This window comes from Talpa occidentalis, unplaced genomic scaffold (assembly GCF_014898055.3).
Source record: "Talpa occidentalis isolate TD23 unplaced genomic scaffold, MPIMG_talOcc4v2.1 talOcc4.6, whole genome shotgun sequence".
NCBI classification, from domain to species: Eukaryota; Metazoa; Chordata; class Mammalia; order Eulipotyphla; family Talpidae; genus Talpa; species Talpa occidentalis.
This window is the reverse complement of record NW_023604972.1, coordinates 40,628,236-40,646,835: the sequence shown is the minus strand read 5'-3', so window position 1 is coordinate 40,646,835 and position 18,600 is coordinate 40,628,236. Positions and strand designations below refer to the sequence as shown.

The 18,600-nt window shown below is 37.5% G+C and overlaps 2 protein-coding genes across 3 annotated transcripts in view; one reads left to right on the top strand and one right to left on the bottom strand.

Moving 5' to 3' along the window:
* Positions 1–6,265, top strand: part of JCHAIN (joining chain of multimeric IgA and IgM) — a 52,190-nt gene extending 45,925 nt beyond the window's left edge. For both annotated transcript variants that reach the window (XM_037529907.2, XM_037529906.2), the window contains exon 6: positions 6,070–6,265. In XM_037529907.2, coding sequence (XP_037385804.1) covers positions 6,070–6,188 — 119 coding nt within the window. In that variant the 3' untranslated portion in view covers positions 6,189–6,265. The remainder of the gene's footprint in view (positions 1–6,069) is intronic.
* ENAM (enamelin) lies at positions 1,821–17,330 on the bottom strand. Its single transcript, XM_037529897.1, has 8 exons — positions 17,277–17,330; positions 13,921–13,989; positions 13,755–13,799; positions 12,689–12,730; positions 10,223–10,498; positions 9,176–9,238; positions 7,394–7,444; positions 1,821–4,688 (listed from the first exon to the last, which is right to left on the bottom strand). Exons 1-8 carry the CDS (start codon positions 17,328–17,330, stop codon positions 1,821–1,823), a joined length of 3,468 nt encoding a protein of 1,155 aa, XP_037385794.1.
* Between the last annotated feature and the right edge of the window lie 1,270 nt (positions 17,331–18,600).

Sequence of the window (18,600 nt, the reverse complement as noted above, 5' to 3'; positions counted from 1 at the left end):
ATGTAATAATAAAGTGAATGATAATCTTACAATGAATATCTCATATATAGATTGAGAAATCATTTGGAAAAAATGTGAAATATAACAACCTAATTTTATTTTGATGAGGATAATTCTTGAGACAGTTTCATATAGTACACTTTAATGGTTTTTCGATGTGTGATTAAAATATGAAACTGATGGTGGTGGATTTAAGCAACTATCGGATAACCTCATTAGTCCACCTGTCAGATCCCTTCTTGTCATGAGATTCTGTGAGGCAAATGCTGCCGAATATAGAAAACTGCAGTGTGGTGACTCATTCTGTAGCCCAGAATGTTTACCGCAGAAAAGCACCCTGCATTATTTTCATGGGAGTGTTGAGGCTTTTAAAAAATCAGTCAGTTAATGTTTATTGGGTATGTACTATGAGCAAGACACTGCGCCAAGAATGTTAGAAGACTTAAAGAATGAGACTTTTTCTTTCTCTAGAAAGGAATATAAAGATAGTAGACCAAAATGCCACTAGTAAAAACAAAACAAAAAACATGTACCAGTATTCTAAGCAAGGCAATATAGAAATACCTAATTTACAAAATAATTTACACTATTTAATCAAGATATGGAAAGCATGTCTGCAAATAATTCTACCAGGACATGAAATCCTTATGTTTGCAATAGCATATACAAGTAGAATCATTTATAGCAAAATAATCATTGAATCTTTCTCTTATTTGGCTAGGGTAGTGTTTCTTAAAAAGGGTACTCTTTACATCCTGCAAATTATGAGTTAGTGAGGAGTTGTGGCAAGTCTGACTCCATTTATTGGAATGCTCGGTGTCAGAGTGACAGTCCTTTCTGCCCTACCTTCCTAAGCCTCTTCCCCAGGTTGCTGGCCTGTTTTTTCCCATTCCCTCCTTGAATGTGTTCCTCTGACTGAATTGTGTTTATCTGACAAAGGCCATAAGAAAATGAAAGCCAAATAGGTATTACTGTCTACTATTTCTGAAATCTATTCTACAATGATGGTTAGATTGGGCCAAGGAAAAAAATTAGGATATGACTTGGAAAGTAGATAAAAAAAGGAAGAAAGACAGGCAATCTGAAGGTATAAAACTGGTAGACTAATAGAGAAGAGTCCAAGAAGGGATTGATTTGACAAATGATAAACCAGGAGGCAGAGTAGAAAGTTGGAAAGACATGGAAAAGATAAATATAAACTAATGATAGTTGAAAATAGTATGTAGGAGGTGACAGAGCAAAAGATAGGAAAGAAAAAAGAAAGTAAAATAATGAATGGTTAATATAAGAAGAAAGAAGAAATGAGGTAAAGCAAGAGGTAGTAGAAGAAAATAAATGCTAAAAGAGATCATTAACTATAGGGAAAAAATGTACAATGCATCACAATTACACTGATATGTAGACCTCCATACATAAAATGGAAAGTTTATCTGCCTTTTTGTCTTGCAAAACCAGATAATTTTGCAAGTATGGAACTTTGAGAGGAAAAGGAAGAATCAACAAGCAAAGGGAAATAACCTAAACAAGTGGCTTCCATGTACCAAGGCAGGGGTAGTTATAGGCTTCCTGCATTAGCTAATTAATTAATGTTTTAATTTTTTTGGTCTGTGCTCTATGTATTACCTCAGATCTAGTTTTTACATAAGAGGCCCAACCTCATTCTCATCACCGGGGCCACTACTAGTGCTGGAATAGGCAAAATCTTAAGGATCATCAAGAAGGTCAGACACTTACTTGAGTTGGGGGTTTGGGGTACATTGGGAAAACTGTAAAATATCAGGTATTTTCTTTCCCCAAATAATGCTTAGTTGAGGCAATCCCTAGGCCTGAAGTAGTAAGCAGTCTTGTACATGGTGCTGTGGATTGGAGCCTATTTGAAGGGAATCAAATGGAGTGTGTTCACCTGCATTAAGAGGATCTACATTTATACTCTGAAACTCTGCCTGAGTAGCTAGCCCAGGGATTTCAGTAGGCATGATTGGATCCCCATCAAATGGGCCATGCCTTCCAATGCTAGTTGGAGTTCCAGTGCTGGAGGAGTGATACTTTGCTAAGTTAGAGTCAAAACATGGTAACTTGAGGACGCTAGATGGTCTTCGTTGCTGCCTTTCACCCTCATTTTCTGGCATATCACTTTCGATTCCTTCTGGCTTGAGGCTTTCATCAACGGTACTGATAACAAGCTGCTCTGGAGTAAGGTCTACAGTTCTTTCATTGAGCTGGTTGCCTTCAAATACTTGTTCCAAGACCTTGTTTCCATCTCCTCCAAGATCATTTTTGAGACAAGGTGTATTCTTTGATTGAAGGGAATTGGCTTCAGATAAGGGCACAATTCCCCTTTGGCCCAGTTGATTCTTTATGGAACATGGTGTGTTCCTTCTCAAAGTGGACACATCATCTCTAAAAGGACTTGGGTTTTGACTTTCTCCAGGCAGTCTTTTCTCTGAGTTGTTTCTTTGGCCAGATAGGATGCTTGTTGGGGAGATGGTATGCCTAGCATGCTTAGTATGACTATCTTCTGTATGCAGAAGGCTGGCATCTTGGTTCTCCTCTGGCGCAAGACCATAGGAGGGAGTGTAGTCTTGAAGAGCAAGTGGATTATCCTTTTGCCCCATGGAGCCACCAGCACAGCAGGGGCCTCTGTGGTTTAGATGAAATACATGTGCTTCTTTCTGACCTGCTGGGTGATTTGGAGGAATTGAGTCTGGAAAAGCCAAGTGTTCTCCCTCTGGTAAATTTAACTTAGTAATTTGCATCTCATAATTCATATTCTCTCCTTTACCCCATCTTGGATTTTTTTGAAGTCCAGCAGGAGAGTTGCTGGAATAGAGATGGTTCTCTCTCTGGTGTGGTGGAGTAGCAGGGGCTTTGTGTGAAGTTGGTGGCTGATCCCAGAAATTTCTGTTAAAATATGGCCCTTTTTCTTTCTGCTCTTGGGTCTGAATCCTGTGGTCCCAGGAGTTCCAGGAAGGAAACAGAGTACTTTCTTCTTGTCCAAGGCCATTATTAGCATAGTAACCCCTGCTCTCCACAGGTGGTGGAACAGAGGGAGCTGTATTATATGATGGATAATTCTCCTCTGGATTCCAGGAGTAAAATTCACGATAAGGAAAGTCCTCTCTGGGTTTTGATGGGTTATCTAAGGAATAGGGAAGGTATTCCTTTGGTTGATATGAACTGTATTGCTTGCCTTCATAGTGCCTAACTGTTGGCCCTTCTTTAAAACTTGACTCTTCCATACCCCATCTACTTTGTCCTGGGAAAGTTTCATCTCCAGTTGGATCAGCTGGGTCCTCTTCATTATAAGGAATCATCTCTTTTGGGTCTGGAGTATTCATGGGGTACAGTGGATTTTCAGGTTGTCTCATAGTATTGGGAGAATCATCTCTCTCATTCCATGTATTGCGTCTAAGGTATGGTGAGTTTTCCCTGGGATCATAGGGGTTATAGTCAGGGTAGTAAACACCTCCTCTAGAGCCAAGGGAAGGATGAGGTAAGTGTTCTTCCTGCCTGCCAGGTTCTTCCTTAAAAGGTGGAGATATTTCTTGATGGTTCCAAGTACTTCTTCCAGCAGGGAAATGTTCTCTTGCGGGGGAAGGGATTTCCTCAGGGTATACAGGATGATATGCATTTTGCTTTAATTCTGGCCCATTAGTTTCTGATTCATATGGGATTCTTTCTGGCTCTAAAGCAATTCCTTTGGGCAAATTCTGACTTTGGGTCTGGCCATCAGAACTTGGTGCTCTTCTGGAATCTCCTCTAGGAAAAAATGAGTTATGTTGATCAACAGAATTAAAATTTGGGATTAGCATATTACCCTCAGGGTGAGGCTGTTTATAGTTAGATTTACTAACTCCATAATCTTTATTAACTCCATAATCTTGAGAGTTTCTCCAGGGGCCAGTTGGATCCTTTGTAGGAATGACTATTCTTTCCTTTTGACCTAGTGGCTTCTCTCTTGGATATTGAATTTTTTCATTTTGGCCAACAGTATCATGTTTGGGACCCAGAGGGGCAACATTGGTTCCCATGGGTTGTTTATTTGGAGCTGGAGGCTTTCTTCTGAAATTTACTGGATTTCCTGCATGATTGGGAGAATTGCCTCTTGCAGTGTTAGCATAAGCTTTGCGATAAATTGGAGTTCCTGGACGAACTACTTGCTTACTTTGCAAAGCATAGGAATTCCATCTAGGACCCCTTTGAATTTGTTGATTTCGGTAAAAAGGTCCATTCTGTCTGTGCCCCATGATGGTACCAGTGGGACGCCATTGTCTTCCTGCAGGATAATTTCGGATGTTAGGATTTGGATATGGCTGATAAACATTTGGCTGACGTGGTCCATATGGGATTTGATTTCTTGGTACTCCCTGGCCTGAAACATTAACTACAGGGGGTGGGATGACTCCATTTTGAGCTGTAGGGTTGCTTCCAGCATTTGGGCCATGGCCACTATTTCCAGTTGGGCTGGTGTCGTTTCCACCCTGATTCCCTCCAGGATTGGGTGCATTTGGTTGGGTAGAATTAGTTTCAGGAACTGTTGAATTAGATGAGGGTTCTGTGGCTGGGCTTTCCGTTTTAGGAGGGTCTTTTTCTTTGGGTTTTTCAAAATCTTGTTCAAACATCTCTTCTGAATAATAAGGAGGACGGCCCCCAAATCCCTGATATCCAAAATATCCAAAGTAAGGATTCTGTAGGAAAGAAGATGGAAATCAGTAATAACTCTGTTTTCCACTAGGGTGTTGACTAGAAGTTATAATGTGATAAGGAAATCTTAATAGCCACATGCTACTTTTAACCCCATTGTCTATGCTTTCTGTCTTGAAATTTGATCTCTCCTTGCTTTCTGTGCCCCTACTTCCTCTGGTTTGCTATTCTGACAATCTTTCTGCCCATTATGTCTCAGTTTTCTCTTCTTAGGCCTGGACCCTAAATTTCAGTTGTTTTGTTTTTTTAAGGATGCCATCCTTTATCCTCCTCATTTTTTTTTTTTTTAAGATTTATTTATACAAGAACTGGGGCATAGGCCAGATGCCCTGGAGGGTGAGAGGACTCACCAGAGACAGAATGGGTAACAGAACAAGCAGACTGACTGAAATAGACTGCTGAGGGGAGCAGTGGGCGAGACAGGAGAGGTCTACCTCGCCATACGGGATTCTTGCGGGCGGCCGGGATAGAACCCGCGCTGCGGAGGCTGCGGACAGCCTCACAGTGCGGCACTCAACTGCCTGCACCACCAGGAAGGCCCCATAGCCTCCTCATTCTTTTGTTTCCATTTAATACACCTGCCTTGTGCAATCTGCTGCGGCCAATCTTTCAATCTGAATATGCACCAGTGACTCAAAAAGGCATAATTACTGGCCCATGACATGACCTCATGAGTATCCCTAACTGAATGTACCCAGAAGTGGCCTTACCTCCCCCAAAACTTTCTTCCCCAATATTCAATATCTAATATCCCTAGCTATTTATCCAGTTGCCAAGTTTCTGATCTCCTCTTTATTTTCCCAAGACAATTAATGACTGAGTTCTATAAGATACAAATTTTCATCCTAGTCCCCTCCTCCTCCTAGCCTATTGCAAAAAGTTTTCTTACAGGTTACTCTGAATATAATTTTACTTTGCTCTAATCTTGGCTCTCCACTGCCATCAAAACAGTAGATTGTGGTAGGTGTATGGGAAAAGTTCTGTCACTTTTCCTCTTTAAATACTATTAAATTTACCCTCCTCTTAGAGGATTAAACTCTAAACCTCATAGGGTAACACAGAAAACAGTATAGCATTGTACTAAAGAGTGGGGCTCTAGACAGATATGGGTTGAAATCCCTGTTCCATCAGTAGCAATAGTTTGACTCTGGGCCAATGTCAGGTTATAGTAAAATAATATGGAGATAGTAAAATAATAACTACCCTGTAGATTGTCATGAAGATCAAATGAGATAGCATATGTAAAGCTCAGTGGCCTGTCTTAAGCACCAAAGTTACATATTGTGTATTAATAATGTTAATAATAATAATTTTTACAATCATCTGCTCATAGCTATCACATTCAGTCTTCTCCTCTTTATGCAGTTACAAATCACAACTACTCTTTGCAATACTATTCACAATGGCCAAGATGTGGCAACAACTTAAATGTACATTGCCATGTGAATAAAGAAGATGTGGTATATACATGCAATGAATATTAATCAGCCTTAGAAAAGAAGGAAATTCAGCACTATTCAATAATGTGGATGAAACTTGAGGACATGCTAAACAAAATCAGGTGAGTCACAGAAAGACTAGTACTGCAGGCTTCCACTTATACAACGGATCTCAAATAGGCTATTTCAAGGAATCAAAGAATGGAATGGCAATTACTAGGGGTTGAGAGAGGGAAATGAAGAGTTACTAATTAATGGGCACAAAATATCAATTAAGCAAGATGAATAAGCTCTAGAAATCTGTGCAACTTTATTCCCATATTTACACTTCAAAATTTGTTTTGATGTACAATGGTTCAGCCCCTATGGAAAACAACACAAAATTTTCTCAAAATATTGAAAATAGATCTACCACATGATCCAGAAATTTCACTCCTAGGTATCTACCTGAAGAATGTAAAAACACTAATTTAAAGGGATATATGTACTCCTGTGTTCATTGCAGCACTATAGTTATGGAAACATTTTAGGTGCCCAAGGACAGGTGAGTAGAATAAGATGATATGTTATATATATAACATTGAATATTAATCAGTTTTATAAAAAAAGATAAACTCTTGCCATTTGCAATAACATGGATGGAAATGGAGGGGATTGTGTTAAGCAAAATGATGACACAATATAGAACATTTTATTAGTATATCACTCTGACATGCATCTCTGTGTGTATACTAGTGTGCATACTTAAAAAGAGAAAACAACTGGAGGGGGTTTCAGAAGATGTGGGTTCTAGGTCGAGTTTATCCATTAATTCCATTGGTGAAGCAGAATTGTAATTTATCTTCTCTGGGCTTCAAATTGTTTGCACAATAAGACAGGTGATTACTTAGTTCCTTTCTGGAGATAACATTCAAAGAGAGTTTTAATTCCTTCTCTGTTTACTAGCTGTACTAATTGCTCTGTCATTCTCTAGAGTCAGCTGCAATCTGGAACAAAGCTTTTTAGGTTAGCCTTCAGAGAGAGAGAGAGAGAGAGAGAGAGAGAGAGAGAGAGAGAGAGGTATAGATGTATTTCAATACATGTGTCACAATTATCTTATGTTACTGGGCTTGATTTGCTTCACTTTTCTTAAATCACAGGCACTTGAACTACAGGCTCATGTACTGAATTTTTTCTTAGACAGAAATCAAAAAAGCAGAAACTATTGGATTGTAGTTCTTACCAAGGAATGTAGATTTACTTGTACTTACCCCCCCTTCTTCATTGCTGACTGGTGGGCGTCCAAAACCTGGTGGTACCCTCTGAAAAGTGAAAAAGACAATGAACACAAGAGACTACCATTGCTGTCATTTGTTTGTAAGTCTTAGCATCTCTCAAAATAGTTCAAGTCAGTGATTGTGTGTTAACATTATTAGCTTTTGAGTCATTCGTTCTCCTAATCTAGATATTAATAGTTGTAACATAACCTATGCTATTAAATATAAAGGCTTTAGGTGGCTCTTAGTTTAATTAAACACCACATATGGCTCTATCTCCAAGCAATTGCCTTGCCCAGCATCTCCAATACACACACACTCACACACACACACACACAGACACACACACACACACACAGAGAGAGAGAGAGAGAGAGAGAGAGAGAGAGAGAGAGAGAGAGAGAGAGATTTGAGAGCTATTAGGATCCAAATATCCACACTGGAACATCTGATAATGGAGATTAAATAATGTTGTTATTTTTAAAGAGTCTATTTTGTATTTAGGGTGACAAACTGATAATCATTCCTGGATTACTGCCATGACATTTTTATTTGACCGAGTTTTATTTTCCTAACCAAACTTGGAGACTGAGTTTCTGCTCAAGGGCCAGTTTAGAAAAGCAGTTCAGCTCCCACAGACCTTGAAGAAATCCTTTGAATATGAGATTAAGAGCTAGCTCAGCATATAAGAATCATATTCATCTGCTTTTTAAATCTTCACCTGATACTGTTTGTTTCCTTAGTACAGTATGGCCCATGAGGGAAATTAGTCTTTTAACGGAAAAAAGTAAGGGACTCTCACTCCTTGAAATTAGTTATTCCTTGTTGATAAGTCTTCTTGATTATAGAATTATAGATAAGAAAAACTCATGCCATAACTGAATAAAGAGCCATCAAATATGCCTTATTTTGTTAGTTTAACAGCATAGATATTACTATTCTGTTTGTTCAAATATTTTTATGATTTTTTTTTCTTTTAGCTGTAAGATTTGAGTTACAGAACAGTAGGTTTTTAGCTCCTGAGACTTGTACCAATACTGCTTCCTTCTTTTTCTTTTTTTTTTTTTTGCCATTTAAAAATTTTATTTATTATTTTATTTCATATATTTTTTACATCATTTTTCATTTTTGTACAATGTATGCTTTTTCCTCATGCTTATAGTCCCAGTACAATTCCCACCCCCCTTGTTTTCATCCTATTTCCTCCTCCCACCCCTGTATTGTGTCTCTGGTTTATAGTTGCTTGCTGATGTTGATTTTCACTTTATTATGATTCATATTTTTAATGCCTCTGATGCAATTTCAACATTATGTTTTATTTTAATGGTTTTAATTTTAACTATAAATTTTATTTTGCAAGATTCTTTATAAAATGTCTCTGTAGCTAGAAATAATATATGATGGAAAGATCTTAGTCTAATCACAGTTTATCTTATGATTTTTAAACTCCATTCTCCTCAGTTTCCCCATTACATTAAATGATGGTAAGTTTATATTTTCTAATATCTCAGGGAAGTGGGAAATAATGAAGTAGCACAAGCCTTTAAAATTAATCCCTAAACTAAGCTGTTATTAGCTGTGTGATGATTTAGGCTGTGTTCATGGTACTAATTTGAGAAAAATTTTGTTTAAAAATTTTTTTCACTATAATTACTGATGTGAAGATTCTGTTTTGTGCCCTCTATTGATTGGTATATGGCACTCCACTTAGAATGTATGGATTCATACTAGTTTGAGACATTATTTTCACTTCTAGCATAGGGAAGAAAAACTTACGTGTGGAATTTGCCATGGTGGCTGCTGATAAGGAAATAGCCCATTGCCAAATGGTGGGAAGGCCTAGAGAGAAAGAAAGAATTATTGAGATGTGGAAATGCGTAGAATAAATGAAAATGAAACAAACCTACTAAAAACAATTATTTGGAATTTGTGTGTCTATATTTCATTACATTATATTATATTTTTAAGCAGAGATGATAATAAAAACAGCAATTAGTATTATTGAACAATTATATGTAGGTTTCTTGTTAAGTATTTTACATTGGTAGACTCATTTAATCCTGACATAACCATGGAAGATGTATGCTATCACTATTCCCAATTCACCAAAGATTCTGAGGCTGAGAAGTTAAGTCATTTGCTCCAAATCTTTGAGCTGATAAATGATTGAAACCAGGTTTCAAATTCATGAACACCTTTTCATCTGATTATTTTTCTCTAGAATAATGTCTAATAATAAATGTTAATTCATTAAAAGACTTTTAGAATGAGATTTTGAGAAAACAATAGCACATCTTGTTGCTTTATGTTAGGATTTTAACTTATGCCACTCTGAAGTACTTCAAGCAGTGTTATCTTTTAGGGCAATACTTTTGACCATCATGGCATAGATTTGGAAAGGACTTAGAGATCATTTTGTTTGCTCAGGGAACTGGAGTCTAGAAGAGTGAAGTGACCTGCTTTCAATCACACTATTAAGGGCTGGAACAGAACTGAAATCTCTGTTCCCTGACTCTTCTGTTGGTGCTCATGTTATAATACCATGTTATCTCTATTTTAAAAGGAGTCTCTTTTAAGGCAGTAGTGTTTGGATAATTTGTAACCAAAGATGAAGTTGGTTTGCCAAGAAGTTTAAGATCGGTGGTGACAGCAGCATCACCTTGGAAGAAAGTGTCAAACTAAAGATTCTGTTTTGTACATAAGTAGTACCTACAGTAAGGAGCATTGAAGAAGTGTGTACCTACAGTAAGGAGCATCCCGAAGTGGCATGGCTCACTGAAGCTATCTGTGACTCTGATTTAGAATTTTATGGGCAAGCCTCACCTGAGGTGTCTGAACTTCCTCTTGGGGTTGAGTTGGGGCAGGTGATGGCTGCTTTAAAGGTCGCTTTGGTGGTGGTTTTTTTGGCTGAGGCTGGTTGGGTTTTGGGGTCTCTGGGTTTTGATCAGTCTTGCTTTGGCGTTTGGAAGATGAAGGAGATGAAGGTTTCTGTGGGCGTCCCATCTTGGGTGGTGGCTGAGGCCACATGGGCATCTGGTACTGAGGGAAGAGCTGAGGCATTTGCATGCCATTTCCATACATGGGGCCTAGATGTGCCATCTGAAAGAGTAGCAAATAACAGTCACATCACACAGGGCTGAGATTCAGGCTCTTTCCACTCTTTAGTTTCTGTCTCTAAAACTCAGACAAGGAGCTTGAAAATCCTATGGAACTTGACTGGGCAAAGGAATCTTTAACATCTTAAGCTAGCATTTCTTTAAATGTTGTCTTACAGAAATAAATTTCAGTCTTCTGGAGAAACAAGCAAACCAAAAGTCACAATTAGATTTTATTTTATTTTTTTTTAAATATTTATTTATTTATTTATACAAGCACTGGGTACAGTCAGAAGCGCGGGAGGGTGAGGGAATTCACCAGAGCCAGAGCGGGGAGCAGAGCAGGCAGAGTGACGAAGTACACTGCTGAGGGGAGCAGTGGGTGGCAGGAGAGGTCTGCACGCCATGTGGGACCCTCCTCCGGTGGCCGGGGAGCAGCCGGGGAATGAACCGGGGCCGCAGAGGCTGTGGGCAGCTTCGCAACCCAGCGCTCAACCGCTGCGCCACCGGGGAGGCCCACAATTAGATTTTAGTTTAAAAATTTGTAGCAGTTCAGGTTAAGAATTTGCTGATGATTTTCTAATTCTGAAGCCTCATTCAGGAGAGAAGTATTCAAGTCAAGTGACAGAGGAACTCATGTCAATTTTAAAATCCCTTTGGCTTGTTATAGTCTAGAAAGGGTGGGGCGGGGGGAAATAAAAAGAAGATAGAGGAAGTGAGAGTGTTAAAAAGGAGAGAAAATGAAAATTTGGTATGTAAATGCTCTCTTGTTTCTTGACTGAAGGTGAATTCCCCCAGTTAGTTTTTAATGATCAGAAACTCCACAATTACAAGTTTGACAGGGAAGCAGAAATAATTATAATCTAAAAATGCTAGTTTATGAATTGATCTCTTACAATGTCAGTTTTCATTCACACATTCCTTCCCTGGTTTAACACTCTCTCTATCTCGTCACTCAATCAGTCTCTCACTGTCTATTGGATGATGGACACTATGTAGATGCCTGTGTGGATTGATGGAAGGTGAAATTGCAAATCTCACATGAAGATGCAGTATATTTTTTTTAATTTTATAGAGGCATGTTTATTTATTTGTTTGTTTGTTTGTTTGTGTTTTGTTTATACATGCATTTGGTACAGTCAGAAGCGCGGGAGGGTGAGAGAATTCACCAGAGCCAGAGCAGGGAGCAGAGCAGGCAGAAGGACCGAAGTACACTGCTGAGGGGAGCAGCAGGCGGCAGGAGAGGTCTGTGCGCCATGCGGGACCCTCCTCCGGTGGCCGGGGAGCAGCCGGGGATCGAACCGGCGCCGCAGAGGCTGCGGGCAGGTTCGCAACCCAGCGCTCAACCGCTGCGCCACCGGGGAGGCCCAAGATGCAGTATTTGATGACAATTAAGTTGGTGAAAATTTCAAATCACAGACAAAAAACTGAGAACAAGAGCTTGAAAGAAAGGGTCAATAGTTGAAGTATAAAAAATTGACAATAATGATAATTTTAGGTGAGAGGTTTTAAAAGAGAATGACTTAAATGAAAAGGATTAAGAGAAAATTGATTAAGCCCTTGAGGCCCCCACCCCCAAAATAGTTCTCATGATTATGTCCTAAAAGTCAATGATATATATTTATCATATATATGGAATAGATATCATGTATATGGAATAGTATATATATATATTATCATTGTGCTATCATATAATTTTATCAGGGAAATATGCCAAAAGATGCGATATTTGATTCATTATAAGTTAGTTCTAAGAATTAGTACATAGTGGTAAATATAACCTAAATTTACTTAAATAAATTTTTTTGTATAATTTTAGTGTTATCTCTCAAAGTAATAAATAAAATTTACCATTTCCATGTAATTACTGTTATTTTTTGTTCTAATTACTTTTGAATATATCTTCAGTGATATATTGATATATTGATCTCAGAATCAATTTCTCCTGGACATAAAGAACCCTTGCAATTAATAAATGATTTAAATTTGCATAAAAGAGTAACAGTAATGAATAAAAAGAAAATTTGGTGTAAGGGGTCAGATAAACTGATTTTTACCCCCTTGAAGTCTTTATGATGATTATATCGTATATATCAAAACATGTAGATACTTAGCGATGTCTTCATTAACAAAAACAAATCTTATAAGGTAATTACCTATATATAAATAAGAAATAATATAAAGTGGGACTTACATGTGGAGAGTTCATAAAGTTGAACTGATTATACCGCATCATCTGTGACCAAAAGAATCCATTAATGTGACACAAAGTGAAAAATTTTCATTGAATCAATCCACAAATCATAAGAAATAAGTTGAATTTATAATCTTAAGTTATAAGTCATAGTCTCTTTTACTAGTTATATATAAATTTGAAAGCATGCAATTAAAAAACTTCTTTGATGAAATGTCAGAAGGAGAAAGACAAATGCAGGATGGTCTCACTTTATGCAGAATATAGAGAAACATGATGAAGGGTCAGACAAAACCAAGCCACTAATAAACTCTTAACATCTAACTGTAAAACTGAAGCAAACGCAATGGGAGAGGGGGAACCGAATAGAATGTGCTAGAGGATTGTTGGGGCACTGATGGTGAGCTGGGCGAGGAAGTGTACATTTGTAGAGATTTGAACCTATAATCCCCAGAGCAGACACAATGTTGTAAACCTATTTTATCACAATAAACATAATTTGGGAAAAAGAAGAAAATTTTATTTTGAGGAGAATAAATACAGAATAACAGAGAATAAACTGTTAATCTACTTTGAAGTTTTTGAATGTTCTACTCTAGAAGTTCAGGATTTCACAACATGATAACTCTGAAAAGATGTATCTCCTTTCTGATGTGTGTTTAATTTGGTTAATGACGCTGCTTATGAGTAATGTGAAAGATATTTATATGCTTATGTCTCTAACAATCCTTAGTACAAATGGCTATGTTTACCAGCTTAAAACTGTGGCAAAGTATCTAACACTGACTATAGTTTAACACAAATTCATGTTTAACTCAAAAAGGAGTATTGAGGTAAATAAGGAGGATGATGCTGGGGAAATTACTACATTGCTTTGATCTGAGAGTTTCTTTCAAATCTTCCTTTACATCTTTCATAAGAAACTTTGCATACCAGAAAGTTTTCCAGAAACTTTGCATATCATAAGAAATTTTGTATATTGAAAAAAAATTCCAGTATTCTCCAGCATTTTTGGTAACTCAAGACAGGGTTCTGGAAAGCCTTCCCAGAGATTATACATACATACCTCCTCACTTTTACTGCTAAATCCAGGCATTCTGGGCATTTGCATCTGGTAGTGAAAGAATATTGGTGACAAATTCAGAACATCAATTGAAATAAGGCTGATAATTGACCCAAAGCTATGCAGAAATTGATCACAAAGAAAAGTCCTAATTAAAAAAAATACTCACTGGCATAGCAATGGAATTACCAAGAAGACCTAGAAAGAACAGGAGAATCTTCATTTTCCCGCTTGGTACCTGGAATACAAAACTGGATTTAATTTTTTTTTAAAAAGATTTATTTATTTATTTATTTATACAAGCACTGGGTACAGTCAGAGGCGCGGGAGGGTGAGAGAATTCACCAGAGCCAGAGTGGGGAACAGATCAGGCAGAGTGATGAAATACACTGCTGAGGGGAGCAGTGGGTGGCAGGAGAGGTCTGCGCGCCATGTGGGACCCTCGCTGGTGGCCGGGATCGAACCGGCGCTGCAGAGGCTGCGGGCAGCTTCTCAACCCAGCGCTCAACCGCTGCGCCACCGGGAGGCTCTGGATTTAATTTTGGATTGTGAAATAATCATGCTTACTGCTCTGAGCTAACCTAGGCACTGGTCCTCCTGCATGATAAGGAAAGTACAGGAAAAAAAAATAAGACTTTTGCCATTTTTACATTACATTAAAAATTGCTAGATAGTTATTTTTGTAAACTGGAATACTTTTGTAAACTGCCAAAAGGGTCAGATTAAAAAGGAAAGATAAAAAGGTAATAGGGAGGTAGGAAAAGGAAGGAGAGAGGGAAGTGGGGGGTGGGAGAGAGAGAGAGAGGAGAGAATATTGATATTTGATGAGATTGCTCAAAACACTAGAATGTGGAACTTAGAAATTTGGAGGTAACCTAAAAACAAAACAAAACAAAAAAACAACTGTTACAGGGCAGGGAGAGGGGCAGAACCCAGAACCCTTAAATCTGCCTGCTTTCTTTTTTTTTTTTTTTAAAGATTTATTTATTTATGCATACAAGGGCTGGGGTGCAGGCCAGAGGTGCGGGGGAAGAGGGGTGAGAGAATTCACCAGAAACAGTGGGGAACAGAATAGGAAGATCTACTGAAATACACTGCTGAGGGGACCAGCGGGCGAAACAGGAGAGGTCTGCTGCACCATGTGGGTAGCTCTCTGACTGGCTGGGGATTGAACTCATGCTGCAGTGGATGCGGCTAGCTTCATATGCTGATGCTTAATCCCTTTTGCCACCAGGGAGGCCCCTAAACCTGCCTTTAAATATTCTGCCATCTGCCGCATTAGGACAAAACATATAAACCTTTAATGGAAAGGAACTTTAATAAAATTAGTGTGCGATACATAAAAGATAAAGAATATAGTTTCCAAATTAAGCACCTAAAGTTACCCATTCCCTTGTGGGTAAAAGTTCAGCCAAACAGGTTTGGCCCAAAGCAAGGTCCTAAAGCCTGCCACAAGTTTAAAGCATGTTTTAATAGAAACCCATAGAAAAGGGTCAGAAACAGACAAGTCTGGGAGGAAAAGAGCAAAATCAAAATTAAGATAAAAACTGCTGTTAACCTTCTCACTGGTCTCTCACCTTACATCTGTTCTAACCAGTCCAGGACTAAGAGGTAAGCTCTGTTTCTTTACATGTTTCTTTGTTTCGTGTGTCTCCTCAAGGTTTTTTTCTTGCTCTCTATCCTGTTTCCTTCCTTTATTTTCCTCTCCAGCTTCTTTTTCTTCCTGCTTAGCTCCACCCTTCTTTGGGTGAGGCAGGGATCCTGGAACCTCCCTTTTTTCTGGGACTACTCTCTTACACAACCAAATATTGATGATTTTGGTTACTTTAAGAAGTTCTAGTTGCTTGGTTTGTTTAAGAAGCCCTAGTTGAGGGGCCTCCCTGGTGGCGCAGGGGTTAAAGACATAGTGCTATCAAGCTATCACCAGCCACTGCAGTGTATATCAGTGGATCTGCCTGTTCTGCTCCACACTCTGTCTGGTGAATCCTCACACAACCCTCCCCCTGACTCCGCCCCACCTCTGGTTTACACACCAGTTCTTGTGTGCATAAATAAATCAATCTTTGGGGGAAAAAAAAGTTCTAGTTGCTTGGTTAGTTTAAGAAGGCATAGTAATGTCTGACTATATTCCCTCAGATAATTCAGAATATTTTAGTATAATCTCAGTTTTGTTGAGATAACACTCCAAAATCAGTAGCTATTTCTAAGGTGCTATAGACAACATTCCATTATATACACACTAATTAAATAATCTAGAAGCAGTCACAATTCTATCTGTTTATTCTTTCCTCTATTGCTGTTTTGATAACTACTCTTATTACTTTATCCTTTAAAAAAATCACTACTCCAAAAGAACTAGTAAGAGAAAAAGGTCAAAATAGGCAACACTCAAAATTTATCTTTGTTAGATACTTTGACTCAATATATAGATGAAAAGATTGAAACAGACAACGTTGGAGATAGTTTTCATGTATTTCAACAACCTCACTTTAATTACTCAAGTCTTATATGATTTTTTTTTTTTTTGTGGGACCCTTGCCAGTGGCCGGGGAATGAACCGGCGCTGCAGAGGCCATGGGCAGCCTCGCAGCCCAGCGCTCAACTGCTGCGCCACCAAGGGAGGCCCCTTATATAAATTTTGAAGCATTTACTTGGCTAATTCCATAAGAAAATTCTGTTGTTTTTGCATATACAATAGAAGAAAATAAAGAATTTTATCAGAATAATTATTCTGATATTCTGATAATAAATATTCTAATATTCTAATTTTCATGGAATGTCAGACACAACACAATTCCTAGCATATAGACATGTATAGCATATATGGACACATATAGAATATATTCCTAGTTTATTCCTTTTGTTCCCTCTTCTTTTTTGTGGGCATTAAATGCTTTTAGTAGTGAACTGAGCCAATGCTCACCCTTCTGTTTGTTTCCCAAAAGGACAATATAAATTAACTCCAGCATTTTTCTGAAGTGTAGGCATCATTAATTACCTTTTTGATATCACAGAAATTAGGAAAGTGTGATTAAACAAAGGAAGCAGTAATATGTAAATGCCTTTTCTGCTAATTAATAATTCTCAGAATCAATACATTCTAGAGAATTAAAAATAACAACAAAAACTAATTGTTTAGTATAGGTTACAACAACACAAAGAAGCTAATGAGATGAGTGCTTTTTTTCTTTTGCAAAAATAAAATGCAGCTCATCTTTTTGTAAGATTGATGTGTTAGCTGACTTTTAAGGTTCCTTCAATGTCTAGAATTTTATAATTGGATGGAAGTTAATGATTAATTATTTTCATGAATTGAAAATGACAGTGGAGCACAATGATTGCATTGAGCAATCATTGATTGCATGGAGCACAATGACTGTGTAAGTTCTTACTTCTTTTCTCCCATCTGAGAGCAAAGGTGCTGTTTGTTTCTTCTGACATATTTTGTCATCTTAAGTGTATTTTTTGCAATATTTAGATTATGTGACCTGTATGTATTAGAAAAAAAGAAATAAAATTACTCACCAGGTTCTCTAGCTTAGGAAAAGAGGTTCCATGCCTGCACAGAAGCAGCAACATTTTTTGGCCAAAATTTTCATAAGCCTTAAAAGAAAAGTACAGATCTGGCATGAAAATAAACTCAAATATAGAAATAAAACAAATGAATAAGCTAATAGCAAAGCTTAAAGTCTAAGGCAGCACATCACATTAATGATTTTGTCCAGTTATACCCTTTTTAGAATGTCTTCAAAATCAAGCATAATCTATTGTCTCAAGAGTAGAAAGAAAGCTACATCAGAAAGAAAGTGATCAGGGACTGTAAACACTTCTAATGAATGTTGACAAAACTTGACTGCTCAATGGAGAAATGTACAGAAGGACAGTATTAAATGAGGCCTTACTAAAACTTACAATAAAAACCAATACACCAAATAAACCAAGGAGTTTAAAGTTTTATCAGAAGATGAATCTACAAGCAATGACTATACAACCAACATCAAAGCATGCAGTAAGGATTTCAGTCAACATATATGAATTCAGTTTATTATTTGGCTCTATTTATATTAATTATTGCTAATACTCACCCAATGCCAGCTAGCAGCTCCAATATATAAAAAATAACTTTTACTTGAACTTCACTAGCCTATCTTTGAAATATATTTTTAATGGTCTACAGTGGAAATGACTACAAATTGCTGGTGCCAGGGAGATTCTCAAAGAGTAAGACACATTTATTTCTTAATAATAAAACAAAAATTCTTCACAAAGATGTCATTTTCTGCACCAAAAAGGCTTAAAATAAAAAGATTCCTCCTTGCCAGAAAAATCAGGATAGCAAGGTCACATTTAAGCATTGCTGAAGACTTCCACAACCAATCAGCTTTGAGAAAAATGGTTTTGCCATCACAAGAATTTAAGGCAAAAAACCCCCCAACATCCAGTGTAAAATTTGTAATGTGTTATTATAGGAGCTGTCAAATCAAGTCTCTTATTATGTATAATAACAGTCCAGGAAAATGAGCTTACAGCAGTAACATTTGGAAGATGCTTTCCTTGATGAATTTGGGGATTTTCAAGTATAGAAACTTTGTTTATGCAAAGATGTTTAAGGAACATAGGTGAGTAATAACATGCTATTGTTGTAAATCATTGACCATCATCAAGAGGCAGGCCAGAATATATGTATTTAATTAATACATATTTAATATATAATTAAATTTAACTAGAATGTTATATCCATAGGCAACAAAGTGATTTGATTTGGCTCATAATATATAAGGCTACCAGGATATTAAGTTCTTTTTAAAAAATTATATTTATAGACATAACACTGGGTTACAACAGTCTA